Here is a 15,378-nt window from a genome sequence, read left to right on the forward strand (position 1 = left end):
ATAAGAGATACCCTTTTGTTCTCTACACATCTAAATTAAATCTAATAAATATAACTATATTACAATGAAACATCCAAGAGACACATTCCATATAGGATTCAATTATTTTCTAAGTTTATTATAAACTGAACCTCTCTATAAATATATTTATTTATTTCAAAACTTTAAGTAATGTAATATTCCTTAATGAAATGTGCAACTCCCATTGTATGATTAGTTGGTTTTATGTCCTATTTTATTTTTGGTTGAACACAAGGAATTATCATCACAATTAGCTAATGATTTATTCAAAAAAATTAACAAAAGTTGGAATGTCACACTTCTACTATAAAATAAACTATAAAAATGTGATTAAATGTCTTACATAAGGTTAAGAAAGATAAATTGAAACTAAGATATTTATAATTTCGGAAATGAATCCATAATTGCATTATTTATTTATTTGTTTCCTTGGGACATGAAACAATATGTTTTCTTGCATACAACAATCATTTGGGGGTTCCATGGATAAATTCCATGAGGATTGTCTCATTCAAAATTTTCAATATATTAAAATTTTACTTACAAGGATAAATTAATCTACTTTATTGATTATTTATATGTTTATTCATTACACATGGAACCACATACATTAGTCTAAAGACCAAAATTAAAACTTGATAAAGATGCCAAATAACCTAGTAGGGATGGTTGCATATGAAATATGAAATAAAAATTTAATCATATTGTTGATGATAATTTTGTACTTCCCTCTTCATTACTACACAAGTGATATGACACTTGAGATTTATAATCTTATACACATATGGATACAAAGAAAAAATAAATAAGTATAAATGAAATTATATATAACTAAAACAATATTATGGAATGTAAGACTTGAATTAGCTTCCTTCAAATGTGATTGAACCATTGAAACTTTTGCATAAAGTTAAAAATGAATATCACCACTTCTGGAGGAACATTCACTTCCCTTTATCATTCTCCATATAATCAATATATCTTTAGCACACAACAATCTTCAAATAGATACACTTTTTAATGATGAATCTTTAGTAGATTATCTAGATTTGTATATTAGTGTTACATTATCTTATCATGATGAAATATTATTTTTAATCAACAAAGGGCCGAGGCCGGAAATATTGTATTAGCATAATATAAATACATAATAAAGGTTTGAAACTATCTATGAAAGTTTGTCCATGATTACAATATACAAAATTCTGCCCATAGATCTACTTGGGCATAAACCAAAAATTATCTAAAAAACATTGACAACTAGCCAAAAACTAAGTCTACCAGTACTGAGAAAAAGAAAATTGGAAGATCAAACCCGATCATATCTTGCTATAAAAAAGATGAGAATAACTTGAAGTCACCTGACCATGACTGTTGGAAATTCATAACCCTGAAGATGAGGGAGCAGAGGCAGACAAAGCAGAAGCAGGAGTAGAGATAATTGAAGTGTCCACCCATTGGACGATCGCCAGAATCGCCTACCCCAAGAAAGTCCAAGAGGTTTAGGAAAGCATTCTATCTTTTCCATTGGTTTTGGCCTCTGCAAGCACATACTTCATTAAGTTCAGCTTCCCAATCATCCACTCTCTCTGTCGAGGCTAATTCTATCAATCATACACTTCATGATGAAGGATTATTATATGCATTAAATATTTTTGCTTACTCTAAGTGAACTATTCCTACACTTCATGAATATAAACATATTGAAGATATCTTAGATTCTTTTAATAATGAGAGTATTTATCGAGCATGGGGGTACTCTTTAAATTGGTAAAAAATTTTACATTTCAAAGTATAAAATGACAAGGATAAATTTTTTAAGTTGTTAAAAAATTAGTCATGACAAAATTTCGAAATTCAAATCAAAGTCTCACATGAATTTATTAATTTATTTTGGGTTCTTATATAAGAACATGCTTGGTATTTATTTTGATAAATGCCAAATTGTGGTCATCCTTATTTTCAATAGTGTAAATGATATTTAAAAATGTTTTTATTGCATCAATCTATCCATGTTAAAACTTGTGAGAAATACCCATTCAAACAGTTATAATATAAGAAAAAGGGTTGTAAAATATATATCTAAAATGTTTGGATATTTTATTAATTTAAAAATGTATATATTTTTTAAATAAGATTACCAAGGTATTTCACAATTAAAATTTTGAAAACCATAAAAAAGGTTAAAATATAGCATCCAAGTTAAAATTGTAGATGTGAATATTAAAACCACAAATGTAGATTTGACCCAAATTCATATATAATCATAAAATTTCTAAAACATAATTATTATACTTAATTTGTCTCAAATACTTTTTCAAATATTCAATAAAAATAATTTATTATATATTTTCTTTCAATATTCTCTTCTTCATTTCCAAAATATATATTCACTATCAAATATATTTGGAAATCTAATTTATATATTTGGATTAAATAAATTATTAATATTAAATATTTATACAACAAATCTTATATTATAAACTTTTAAATTACTTTACAATCAAATATACAAATTTTTAATCCTAAAGTTTGAAATAAAAACTTATCCCTCCCATAATTTCCCTCGCAGATTCATTAACAATGAACGTTTTAGGGAATGACAAAGCACATGCCATCATCTGCACGACGGGAACATCTAATTTAAATTTGATATGATATATGCGCTGAGCAACTAACCGCTGGCTGTAACTGGCAAATGTTTAGGGAAACGGATACGGATGGGGAACATAACAAGTTGAGCAGGCCAACATGCACCGCACTAGGCGGTCAACGCTTAGTGTGTGTGATTTAAGGGTGGCCAAGATGTTTGGTGAAAGAAATAACAACTTTTTTGTTTAAGGAGATTCCATTTTGGAAATGAATGAATATGTGTCGGTGATTTCTGAAGTGATAAGGAAGGAAAGGGTCTTTTATAGTCCATGATGTCAGTTATCTATGTATGGGTTTACAGATGGATTAGAGTCCTATGGGACTACATCATACTCCATGCACGAGGCACCTAACTGCACTACAAACGAGGCATTTGAACTTGTGACCTCTCTTTCAAGAACACAAGTTTTCCACCACTAGAAAAGAACTTCAAGAAACATTCATTAATGGAAGAGTTTTAGTCCCTTTCGGGTTATGTTGCTATATTTAAATAAATAAGTTCTAATCTGTATTTATAGTCATGCTATCGAATAAGATAGTTTCTTTTCCGCTAATGAAGTGGGAGATATTTATTAATGTCATGTGAACGAAAATGGTTATCTAGTCTTTAAAAAGCATCAAGGTATCATTATCATTTATACATCATAAATATATTATAATAGATATTTTGTACATTCTAGAAATTGCAAAGCTATTCCTATGTGAATGTGGGCTTCTTTATGCTTTATGTGGTGAATACTGTAAAATGTGTCCATGTGTGTGAGTAGATGGTGGCTTCTGTGTTGTTTGATTGCAAAAAGGGGTTTATGTGGCTACAGGACCCACAGTAGGAAGAGAAATCGACTACTATTGGGTACAAAAGGTATCTTGTGATTTATGGTGTCGCAAGTGGTTTTGTGTTGTTAATTGTTTTTAATATTTAAATAAATGTAATTATTCTTTATTAGAATTTATGAATATGTTTAGATAGATGTTTTAGAGCACACTTTATATTGGACAAATTATAATCTATTATTAGACAAAAAGTTGACATATCATCGGATGACATTATTCGACAAGTATCATCAGGTGAAAGCCCCACCTAATCATGAATTAATCTTTTATAAAATATTGTCAAACTCGTTTACAAAGACTATACCTATGTCATATTTATTATTTAGACATTATTATCATTTTATTTCAAAATATATTGTGCAGGAGAAATCTACTGGTCTTCACCGATTTTTTTTTCTAAAAGCAGATGAAAAATGCTGCACTATTGTTTGGGTTATAATTTTAACTATATCTCAAACAAAATTGACAGACAGTCGAAAATGTATACATACATCCCTCAAGAAAGTTGATAAAAATTTCAATTTGCAGTCTGGTTTAAATGAGATAGAGTAAGACACACCTTAACATGTAGCAGTATCAGCCCATTGTAATATCTCTAAAATCATATTTAGATTTCAACAAATAATTGTTGTACCTATATTATTCTTAAGCTTATGATTGAGCAGTAATGGTTTCCATAACCATATCAAGTCATCCTAAAGGAGTGAGACTTCTTGAAAAGTCACAACTTTCATGTGTTCGAAAACCTCGTCTGCAATATTTGGGATTAAAGATCCATTTTTTTGTTAACATTGCCTAAGGGTACGTCATCTAAATTCCACAAGGCTATGGAATTATAATCCCACAAGAACTCTTCATTGTCTGAGAAGACATTCACTTGAGAAGCTGTCATAGAAGGACAAGAGAAGGCTGGGCTGTATTGGACTACACCTGTTTCATACGTCTCAGCCTCTGTGCAGTTCACAATATTCGTATCAGAAAATTTCTTTATAAACTCTTGATATTTATCTTGGGAAGTTAAGGATTCTTGGTTACCATCATGCACTTCACAAATATCACAACCAACCTTCTTTAGAGTCATGGGTGCTTTAAATTCTGCATACAGTTCCTTCATTACACCCGTATGGTGGCCCTTAGAGCTTGTCCCACTAGAACGCAAATTATTTTCTCTTACTGCTTTTATCTGTGCTGGACCTTTGGAAACTGGCGGCCATCTATAACTCTGAATTAGCTCTCGAGACATTTTTTTGTTGTGGGTTCTCCAATGGTTTTTTATCTCGTTATCTGTTCTTCCTGGTAAACTCCGAGCAATTCGAGACCAGCTACACACAAATTAACAGGAGAGATAAAAAAAGTGATTTAATCAACTTAACTGCTAAAACCAAGAGAAGAAAGTAATTAAAAGTAGGAATACCTGTTTCCCCATTGTCTATGCAAATCAAAGATCAAACGTTGTTCTTTGGGAGTTATGCTGCCACGCTTTAGATCAGGGCGGAGATAGTTGAGCCACCTCAATCTGCAGCTCTTGCCACTTCTCTCCAATCCTGCAGTTTTGGCAACTGAATTCCAACGACCAGCACCATTCTCCCTAACGTAGGCAATCAGCTTCCTATCTTCCCCATAAGTCCAAGGACCTTTCCTCATATTTCCTTCATCCTTTTCAAGTACACCCATTCTCCAGCCGCTACTCCTCTTTAATATCATCAGGTAGTTCAATTGTTTTTTGGATATGAAACCCTTCAATGTGCTAAACAAGTATGTATATTTGTCTTTGAATTTTATAAACCCTTCAGTTTATATAATAGCTCCAATTGTAGGCTACAGCTTGATATACATAATATACCATGACCCTTTGGGGATATTCATTACATGTAAGGCACTGAATAATCATCAATTATCCAAGTTGTATAATTATCAATTATCCCATGATGTATAATTTTATTCTAGAAAAGCTTAAAGGAATGCAGAAAGAGATTGAGTTGTCGGCGATTTCAGTGGGTCTCAGATAAGCAGGCCTTACTAAACAGGTGTCAGCCCACCAAAAGAAATCAATTCCAGGACGTCTTATTTTCAACCCAGTCGGCTTTATTGACTCAACTGTGCATGTACGTTTAAGAATCACATGTAAACCCTAAAAATCTATGAGCGCATTAGGGGCTTCTCATGTTGTCTATCCCAGAGCAAATGGGTACGAATCATTTCATTTGACAAATAGAAAACGGACATGTTATTAACACGATGGATTACGGAAACACTTTTAGTATGAAAAGTGAGAGAGGAAATGATAGTCTCAGCTGATTTTAGTCGCATGGCTGCCCACATTTTGTATACATGATAAGTCTAAATTTTTGGTTGCCTCCTAATGCGGCCAATCCCTTATCGTTATCTCAAAGTAAGATATTTCAGGTTGTATTCTTGTGCAGTAGCCCAGACCAGATCTTTTCATGAATCATATCGATATATATACCTAAATAAAGTGAAGACATCTGTCAAATTATGAGACAGGAAATATAGTGTTTTATACTATGAGGAGTGATAACCTTCGTACGCCTAATGATGTCTAGTATCACGCGCACGCATATATAATATATATAGTGTCGATCGATTGAATCAATGTTTACTAAGTGGGTTGGAGCTTAGTTGTTTTGCACCCAATACTGCAGATTAACAAATGGGAGGGCCCAAGATAGCTTTCGTAGACTAAGCGACCTTGGCAGTGGGCCAACGCCCATATTGTAGTCGAGAAGCAAAGTGTTAGAAATCTAATCTAAACAAAAATAAATCAGAGCTGCATGAAGTTGAAAGGTTCAAAATAAGTCAATCAAGAATAAAAAATGAATTTCTGGATAAATTTCTATTAAAAGAAAAAAAGATAAGACATCTATTCTTGCCTATAAATTGTATAATAAGAAGTATAGATCATTTATAAGTGAGAAAAATGTTATTGTAATAGTGATTTTATTTTGTTAGATATTATTTTTTAGTTAGTTTTGTGTTTATTTTTATCAAGTATTTCAATAAATGTATATATTGGTAAATTTTCTAATTTTATATGTTAAAATTCTTATTTATGTTATCTATCTATTTATTGCATATAATTCTACACACTTGTTCCTCATTTCTATCTATTTATCCTATTTAATTTATTATCACAAGTATACGTACATATACTTCCATATACATGTCTCACCTCTTTCATCTCTCAACATTTGTTAGTAGTCATGGACTCATATGCCTCAAATTCAAATATTTATAATCGAACTTCCCAACACATTTTTTTTATATGCTACTTTGTCCTTGTATTCTAAGAGATTCATTGTAATAATATTCTATCTTGTAATCTCTAACCATTCCAAGAAATATCACTCACATTTATGTACTATGATTAGAGCATTAAAAAAAACTAGCTGTGCACAAACATCTTAGTAGCTTGTACATTACTAAAGAGTGTTGTTTAGTCATCTGTGCATATTTATGTATGTAGATCTAGGAGAACATGTTCACTATGACATATCAATAACCCTATGTATGGATTTATTAATATTCCTAGTCCATAAATATTGAAAAGCACATTATAATTCAAGAGAGATTGAGTAGATTGGGGAAAATAAGCTTGCAAATAATAAAGTAAAATTTTATGTATAGATGACAACATGTGGTTATAAATTTTGTCTTTGGGATTCAACTTTGTCCTTTCAAAGTTAATAGAGAATATTTTGATCTTGTAGTGAATATTTGTCTATTGTACCCTATTGTAGATCACAAGGCATATTATTTTAGACCTATATTAGATTAGTATATTCATTACTAATAGAGATAAATCTATTTATTTGTAACCATATTCTTAGTAGAGATCTATTAAAAATTACCATAATATCATTACTAGCTCTTATTTGTAGTCATATTTATTTGTTGTTATGTGTGTTTCACTTATTTTGGTGAACTCAATCAAACATAATCTACCTAATCTCTACGATTTATAAACCAACTTTGGGGTTTCTAATATTTATTTTCTTCTAATTCATATGTTAGTTTAAATTCAGTATTTATTTTATACTATTGTGTTTTATTGATGATCTATCTTTCTTTTTTAGATTTTTTTGTGTAAATTCATATGTTATATCTTTAACCTACCCCACCCATCATTGGACTGATCAATAGTTTATATTCTATATATATTTTAGATCTAATTTAGAACTAATATTTTGATAAAAAAAATAATTTTTCTTAATTTATGACATACATTAGTTGTTTTTTGTTTTTTTTCTTTTATTGCTTAATCTTGCGAACCTTGTGCACTTAGATAGACTCCCATTTTTCATTTAATGAATTTTCATGTCCATTTATTGCTCGCACTATATACTTTCACATTTCATCCCTCTATCCATAATGCAATCAAGACAATTTACCATAAAAATGGGGACCCTAACTACATGTGGAAGAATTTTGTAATCATATATGTTCAATTTCTTTATTAAGAGATTCCATCAGAACTTTCTTTTCATTAGTTGATACTTTTGAATTCTTTATGATTATTATATTTCGAATAATTCTTCTATAGGAAGTGACACAAGTTCACTCGATTCAAACTATAATATTAGTTTGAACACCACTCCTCCATATGGTCTACCATATAATTCATGGTTAGTTGAAAAGACATATACTACACTTTTACCTTCTAGTTTTCTGAACAATTGTCAGTTTTTATTCAACGTACATGTCAAATGGCTCATGGTTATTTATTTCTCTCATCTCATACTAAGCATTATCCTAATCCAACTTTTGATGCCTTATTTATTTCTTGAACACATTATATACCTAAGGATGCAAATTAAAGTATGATAAACATGATCATTCTAATTACGTTGAGCTCTATGAGATATTATCTTTACATATGGTTCATGAATACAAATTGTTATATATTATGATTATGAGTAAAGAAATTTGAGTAAACTATCTATTAGAAAATATTAGATCCACAATGAAAACATGTTGCCAATAATTTTTAGATGTGATCCATATTAATTAGTCAAGACTAAAAAAATAAGAGACATTTGTGAAAGAATTTGCAATACTCTATTCAAATTCCTTATTTTTGTCATTTGTACTATAATTTATTTAGTATTGAAACCAAAATTTGTGTGATCCCTTGACCATCAATATATTATATTATTTACAATTGTTTAACCACAAATTTATGTCAAAATTATTGTAATATCAAGAAATAATTTAAAAAATAAGTGTATTCATAGATATGAGAAATGTGTGGGTATAAATAATGTATAACCCACATTAAATTTGACAAATAGGTGAAAAGGATAAAATGTTGACATGCCTAACAATATTAATAAATTTTAACATGCCACGAAGAAATACTGCTACATCTTATTTTGATCTTCAATATGGTTAGTGGTAATTCATGAAATATCAATTCCAAATAAAGTGGACCACACACAGAAAAATTCATCCAAACCACATAATCCATTAAAAATACCTAGCTAGTTAATAATTAAACTTCATTGAGAAGAACTCAAAATGCTAGAAACATAATATAATATTATTTTATATATTTTTATAATAAAATAGACCATTGTTGCAACAAGTAATGAATATAATAAAAATATTTGGTTGTTGGTTTATTCAAACCCATACTTTTATATAAATCACATTTTTATGTTGTGATAGGGATCTATTTTTATTATGATGAATTGATATCTCTTGAATACTATAGATAATTACTAAAAAATATCCCTTAACCTGTCAATATTTGATGTGTAGACATATACATTGATTATATCCAATTATAAAAATAGGATTTCTAAGTGGAAATCACTTCTTGACCAACTTTGCACCAAGCCAGTTGAGCCTAAACAGTTTTTTTTTTCTTGGTGCCTCCTTCTTCTTAGGTGGCCCATCTATCTTTTTGATGGTAGCCCTAATATGTGTACTTGCTGTAGAGCTCCTAAAACTGTGAAGCATATATTTTTTGATTGTTTATTTACTTAGGAAATATGGAAGATGTTTGGCATATCAATTAATACTAATATCATGAATTGGGAAGGTATGGTGGGTTTTGTGATAGGGATTTCAAAGAGTGCCAATGTCTTTTGGTTTGTGCTCTGATCTACTATATTATGATTGATTTGGAAATCTATTAATAATGAGTTTTTCAATGGTATTGAAAGATTGCTTACAGAGTCTCTTAGGAGACTCATTTTTTATAATATCTCTTGGCAGGTCACAATGGTCATGAAGATCTCAAGGAAGAGATTTGAGTAGTTGGTTGGGGATGGGAAAGTTAGAATGTTTTTATGAGAGATTTCTCATAGTTCTACCTAGAAGAGATCCTCAGAAGATAGAAATTTGTTTGAAACCGGGCTCTCCAACTTCTTGATAGAGCTTGAAAAAAATAGGATGAACCCAGTTGCTATTGTGGTGACCCCAGTTGCTATCGTAACTCCAAGTACAACAGTGGACATTCTAGAGGCCACACCTATCCCAATTTTTCCAAGAAAAAGACAAATCTAGATGGAAAGGCAGAATGGATGGATTGCATGGTTTGATGAAGATGAAGGAAACGCACTTCTAGATTAATATCAATAGTAGATGTTATCAGCAACTCTTTAATTTCTCATTTTTGTAATGTAATCTAGTTTATGGCAATCATTTCGATAGAGACTATATAGTATTTGATGGCTATACTATGTAATTGTTGATATACTGTGCATAGATAAACTCTTAGTCTAGTCAGCACCCGAATCTTGATATATTATGCATAGATAAGAACTCATTTTATACTCCTCTATTATCCTTAATATAATATAAAACACTAGGATTGAATAAGATTATTTAGTCTTAGATCCATTATATAAATATTAAGGAAGAATTAGTAGGGAATAAATTCAATACTATAGTGTAACAAATCATAACTCTGTACAATTTCACACTCTATATGGGTCCCTACATTAGTGTGTTCTTTCCTAGATCACTCTAGGCCTATCTGGGCGCTATTCTACATTAATTATTAATTATTAATACCATAATTTAACTATCATCAAGTGCTCAAATCATGAACTAATTTAACATCACAAACCTTGACACTCATGAACCCCTTTTTGGAGGTCCTATTTTGTTGAGACTACAATGCCTAACAACCCTTTCCTTTGAAAATTACAACCATTGTTAGTGTCAGCCTTCACAATTTGAATTTTTTATCAATTTCTATACTTGACCATCTTATGTTGCCCTAAAATAAAAAGTACCATGTGATCCCTATATAATTTAATCTTTTGTCATTTTTAATGTTCCAAGAATAAGCTATTATAGCATCATACATTCTTACTAATTTAATCAAGAGCACAATTGAGAATATTGAGCAACAAACTATTAAAAACAAGGCATATTCATTTTATTTCAACATTTTGATTATTACGAGGACTATTTTTACATCAATCATAGCTGTTGTGGTGGTGGGAACACTAACACAAGGTTTGACCTATGCAAGACCTTATACAACATAACTAGTTTCCCTATTTTCATGTATGCAAATCTAGATCTAACCCCAAAGAGTGCTACATGTTTTTAGAGAAGAAAACACATGGGCTTTAAATAGGGAAAAACATATAGACTAAGGCACCACCTAATCATGTCTAGACCATTTTGATTTGTTTTTACAAAGATAATACTACAAGAACTTTCTGATCTAGAATGTGGAACTTTCAATTGACCAAAACACCCTCAGACTAAGGTTCCATTCAACCCTGTCCAACCCTTTTGGCTCTAGATTGTAGATACATGTTCCTCTTTATGTTTTATTTATTGATCTAGCTTATTATGCTGGCTTTCAGTTTTGTATTTTACTATTTATAATGAGTGTCATTATTTTATCATCATTAATGTAATTCAATCATACACACTTCACAACCCCACATTCCTTTTGTAACCCCCACATTTTCACAACATGAAAATGATGCAAGGATCAATTTTTTTTTTGATCTTGTTTGCCACTGCAAAATACAATGTAATAATGCTTCCACTACATGCTTGGTTTTGATGAACTAAAATGGTTTTTTTTAATAGATTAATAACTATAGAGGGGCAACACCCTTGTATTAATCAAAAATTGAAAAATAAATAACTGGTTCAGAAAGAGTCATAGGGGGGAAGAGCCAGTAAGAAAACCCCCTACCATTGCTCCAACAGTAAAATAAACAAAAAAGCCAGCCACACTGGCCGAGATGCTAAAAATCTAGGAGAAAAAAACCAGAGGAGAAAAATCTCGGTTGAACCAAAGGCCTAAAATCAACTAAACAACGTACAAAAATAAAAAATGGAAATCCTAAGAGGATCGTAGTATAGGGCCGAGGGGGTCGAAACAATCAGGATTCTTCTGCACTTGAATCTGGGTCCTTAGTACCGGGAGCAGGAGCAACGGCTGCATCCAAAATTACTGGGAAAACATTCCCACAAGCAACATGGGCTAATGATTCTGCTTTTTCTGAGGGGAGGCGGTCATCATCTGGAATCCACTCTTCTCCACGGCCAAGCCCCCAAGAGTTGCCTTCAACTATGTCATCGTTGGCCATAATACGAATGTCTTCTCTACCCGAGAGACCTTCCTGCTAGATATAGGTGCTTCTCCAGGCAGCCATGAAGCCAGGCAGTATACCGACAATATTGCAAAGGAACTCAATATTTCTCGTAATAATAGGCCAAGAGGCTTCCAAGGCATTGAAGTCAAGAGAGGTTACAATCACCTTTTTGCGCACCTCCGCACCATTTCCCAAACTCATATAATCATTTTGGGGAAAGGGCAATTTGAGATTTCCATCAACATTATCCAACACTGTGTCAATTTCCCCAAGAAAGTGATGCTCAAACACCATTTGGGTGAGAAGCTTCACCCTTTGCTTGCTAGTCCCCATATAGAGCAACATTGCTAGGAAGAAAGACAAGATGTCTGCATTAGCTCTATATTTGTTGTATGCATTAACGAATTCCTCCCCCAAAATTCTTTTAACACAGTGTAGAATCAAAGGGTGACTCGAGGAAAGAACCGATTGCAGGCACTTATCAGAGATTTTGCCTAGGAATGCCATCTGATGGCAGGTTGCCTCCAACAAAATCGGTGTTTCCATTGTAAACAACAGAGAAAGAAATGGGAAGAGTTCGATATGTTAAAAATAAGTAGGTCATCCTTTATTTATCTCGCCATCTCATAAAAGTTGAGTAGCTTGAGGACTTAGCTAAGCGAGCCAAATTACTTAGCACAAACAAGGTACATCTTAAGCATGCCACCTTAATCGCTATTGATTGTCTCTTTGTTGTTAGCCGCCATCTGGCTTTATCATATCTAAAAGTATTGATGAAAATTAGATATCTTCTGACAGCAGCTAAACCAGAGCTTGAGTTAATGACCCCAGTAAGATCATATTACTGAAACCATAAAGAATAACGGTAGGGGATAAATCAAGTGGTCGATAAGAATACATCTCCTGGTAAGAACTACCAACTAGTAGAGGCCAATACCATTGGGGGCACAAACATTCCTTCTTAAAATGAGATCGGTTGTATCACTTACGCCATATTAATCACCCTAATCAAATGTAGATGTGCCTCAATCTGAACTGGGTATCTGAAGAGACAACCGAATGCAGCCGCTTATCAAAAATTTGCTAGATTATCATTCTGGCAACATCTACAACGACACTGGAATAACCTCGAAGAGTTCCTTAACCGAAACGTAAAAATTATTGGTTGGCAAAAAGTGCAAGAGGCCTATGTAAACAACAACAACGCCAACCGATAGAGACCGGGCAGCCGGGATGGATACCCCTACCGAAAGGAGCCAGAAAACCACCATCAAAGGGAGACCCATTCCCAGTAAGAGTACATCCTCTTGTATGTACTACCGACCGGTAGAAACCAAAACATCGGGGACCCAAAGCGGTTCATTCCTCTACCAAATTAAAGGCAACATTAAACCATAATAATCACTATAAACAAGATTTATCTATGCCTGAGCCGCATGCCTGGATCAAGACTTCCATCTGCAATTGCCATCTTAGATAGTTTGTCTACTTCCAAATTTCCTTCTCTATAGATATGGCTAATCCGAAAACCTTCAAAGGTCTCAAGCAGACCCACCATAGGTCGAAGCAATAGGTTGAGACACCAACTGGGGGTATGGTTACAATGAACAACATTGATAACATTTAATGAATCACCCTCTGAATGGATTCCTTTTATCCCCAACTTAGACCCCAGTTGCAAACCTCTTAATGCTGCTCAGAATTCAGCCTCATTGTTAGTGGCCAGGCCAATGTCTTAAGAAATTTCCTTAATGCAGATGCCTTCAGAATCTCTAATACAACATCCAATGCCACTACGCCCCGGATTCCCTGTAGAGGCACCATCGAAGTTAATCTTATGCCACCCTGGTTCTGGGGCCTCCCATTTAACATCCAATCTTGGATTAGTCGGTATCTCAGGATTACCATTTCTGACAAGCAAGGCGATGATCAAATTAGGGAACACAAGTTTTAATTTTCAATCCCAATTAGTGTATAGATTCTTTTTCGGCATTTTGGACTTGGCCGCTTCGTTCAAGAGCTCAACCAGGTGGTTCTCAATTTTCCCATAGGGGGCTAACTGGCCCATCTCTTTATCCTGGAAAATTCTTCGATTCCTTTCTTTCCAGATTTTCCAAATCATCAGTGAGGGTAGGATAACAAATAAGTCCCCAAATAATGCCTTTCATTTTGATTTAGGCCATAGTAGAAACCAATCGTCCAACCCTTTCGAAAATGGGCAAACCAGATTTAACTTACCCATAAAATGCCACCAATAGTTGCTCGAGAAATTGCAGTGGAGCAAAAGGTGATCAATTGTTTCCTCTTGGTTCCGACATAATACACATCTACTAGGCCCATTAATACCCAATTTAAGGAGTCTTTCATTGGTTAATATTTTCCTTTGGAAAGCCATCCAAGCAAAGGAACCTACTTTAGGAAGTAGATGTTTGTGCTAGAATAGATGAACTGGCCAATCCTTCTTATCTACTGTAGCTTCTTTCAATTTATAGCCAAAACATACCTTATACTTACCATCAGAAGAGCCACACCATCTAATGATGTCCTCATCTGGGGATGGATGAATGATTCGATTCTTTAGAATATCCGCAAAAAGGTCTTTCTGATTTTGGGCTAAAACCAAGGGGTCCAAAGAGTTCCACACCCATTTGTCAATACCATTCTCCTTAATAGAATGATAATAATAACAGACCTTGTGACCCCAAAGCCAACATGTTTCTCTCATTATAGGTTGGAGAATGGGGTTATGACACAAGGCTTCTTCGCCACTCCAAGAATCCAGCCAGAAGGATGCATTCCTCCCATTTCTGACATCCCAAGTGACCTGATCGCTTATGATTTCTCTGCATTCCAGAATAAAATTCCAAATGGCCAAGCCCCTGGGAGGGTTGGTAACTATGAGAATCCTTTTAGGTTCGAGTGAGTCCAGATATTTGTTTTTAAGGATTCTTGTCCACTTCTGATTACCGTCGCTACAAATTTCCCATGCTAATTTTGCTCCCATAGCCAAATTCATAATAGAAATCTGTCGAATGCTAGCACCCCCAACATTTTTTGGTTGGCTTATTCGATCCATTCCAAAGGAAATTTCTCATTATAGTAATTAACTCATCTTCTATGGCAACTGGTAGCTTCATGCAAGCCATGCAGAAAACTGGTATGGCAAAGAGGACTGGTTTTATCATAGTAAGCTTACCGACAGATGATAACCACTTCCCTTTCCAATTTTCAAGCCTATCTTTACATTTCTCAATAAGATGTGTCCAATAGAAAGTCTTAT

The 15,378-nt window shown here is 33.1% G+C and overlaps 1 protein-coding gene across 2 annotated transcripts; it reads right to left on the reverse strand.

The window, feature by feature from the left end:
* Window positions 1-4,045: 4,045 nt before the first annotated feature.
* LOC131050227 (transcription factor MYB2) lies at window positions 4,046-5,323 on the reverse strand. 2 transcript variants are annotated; one of them, XM_057984410.2, is made up of 3 exons: window positions 4,922-5,323; window positions 4,574-4,829; window positions 4,316-4,458 (listed from the first exon to the last, which is right to left on the reverse strand). In XM_057984410.2, the coding sequence occupies exons 1-3, from the start codon at window positions 5,209-5,211 to the stop codon at window positions 4,432-4,434; spliced, it is 573 nt and encodes a 190-aa protein (XP_057840393.2). In that variant the 5' UTR covers window positions 5,212-5,323; the 3' UTR covers window positions 4,316-4,431. The 2 variants fall into 2 exon arrangements, with proteins under 2 accessions (XP_057840392.2, XP_057840393.2); XM_057984409.2 differs by having other exon boundaries at window positions 4,046-4,829.
* Between the last annotated feature and the right edge of the window lie 10,055 nt (window positions 5,324-15,378).

This window comes from Cryptomeria japonica, chromosome 1, assembly GCF_030272615.1.
Source record: "Cryptomeria japonica chromosome 1, Sugi_1.0, whole genome shotgun sequence".
Taxonomy (NCBI): Eukaryota; Viridiplantae; Streptophyta; class Pinopsida; order Cupressales; family Cupressaceae; genus Cryptomeria; species Cryptomeria japonica.

Excerpts from the sequence above, each read along its gene's own strand:
- LOC131050227 (XM_057984409.2), bottom strand. The coding sequence starts at position 5,211 with ATGATATTAAAGAGGAGTAGCGGCTGGAGAATGGGTGTACTTGAAAAG. Across the intron at positions 4,830-4,921 it reads CATAGACAATGGGGAAACAG|CTGGTCTCGAATTGCTCGGA; the intron begins GTATTCCTACTT and ends ATTTGTGTGTAG.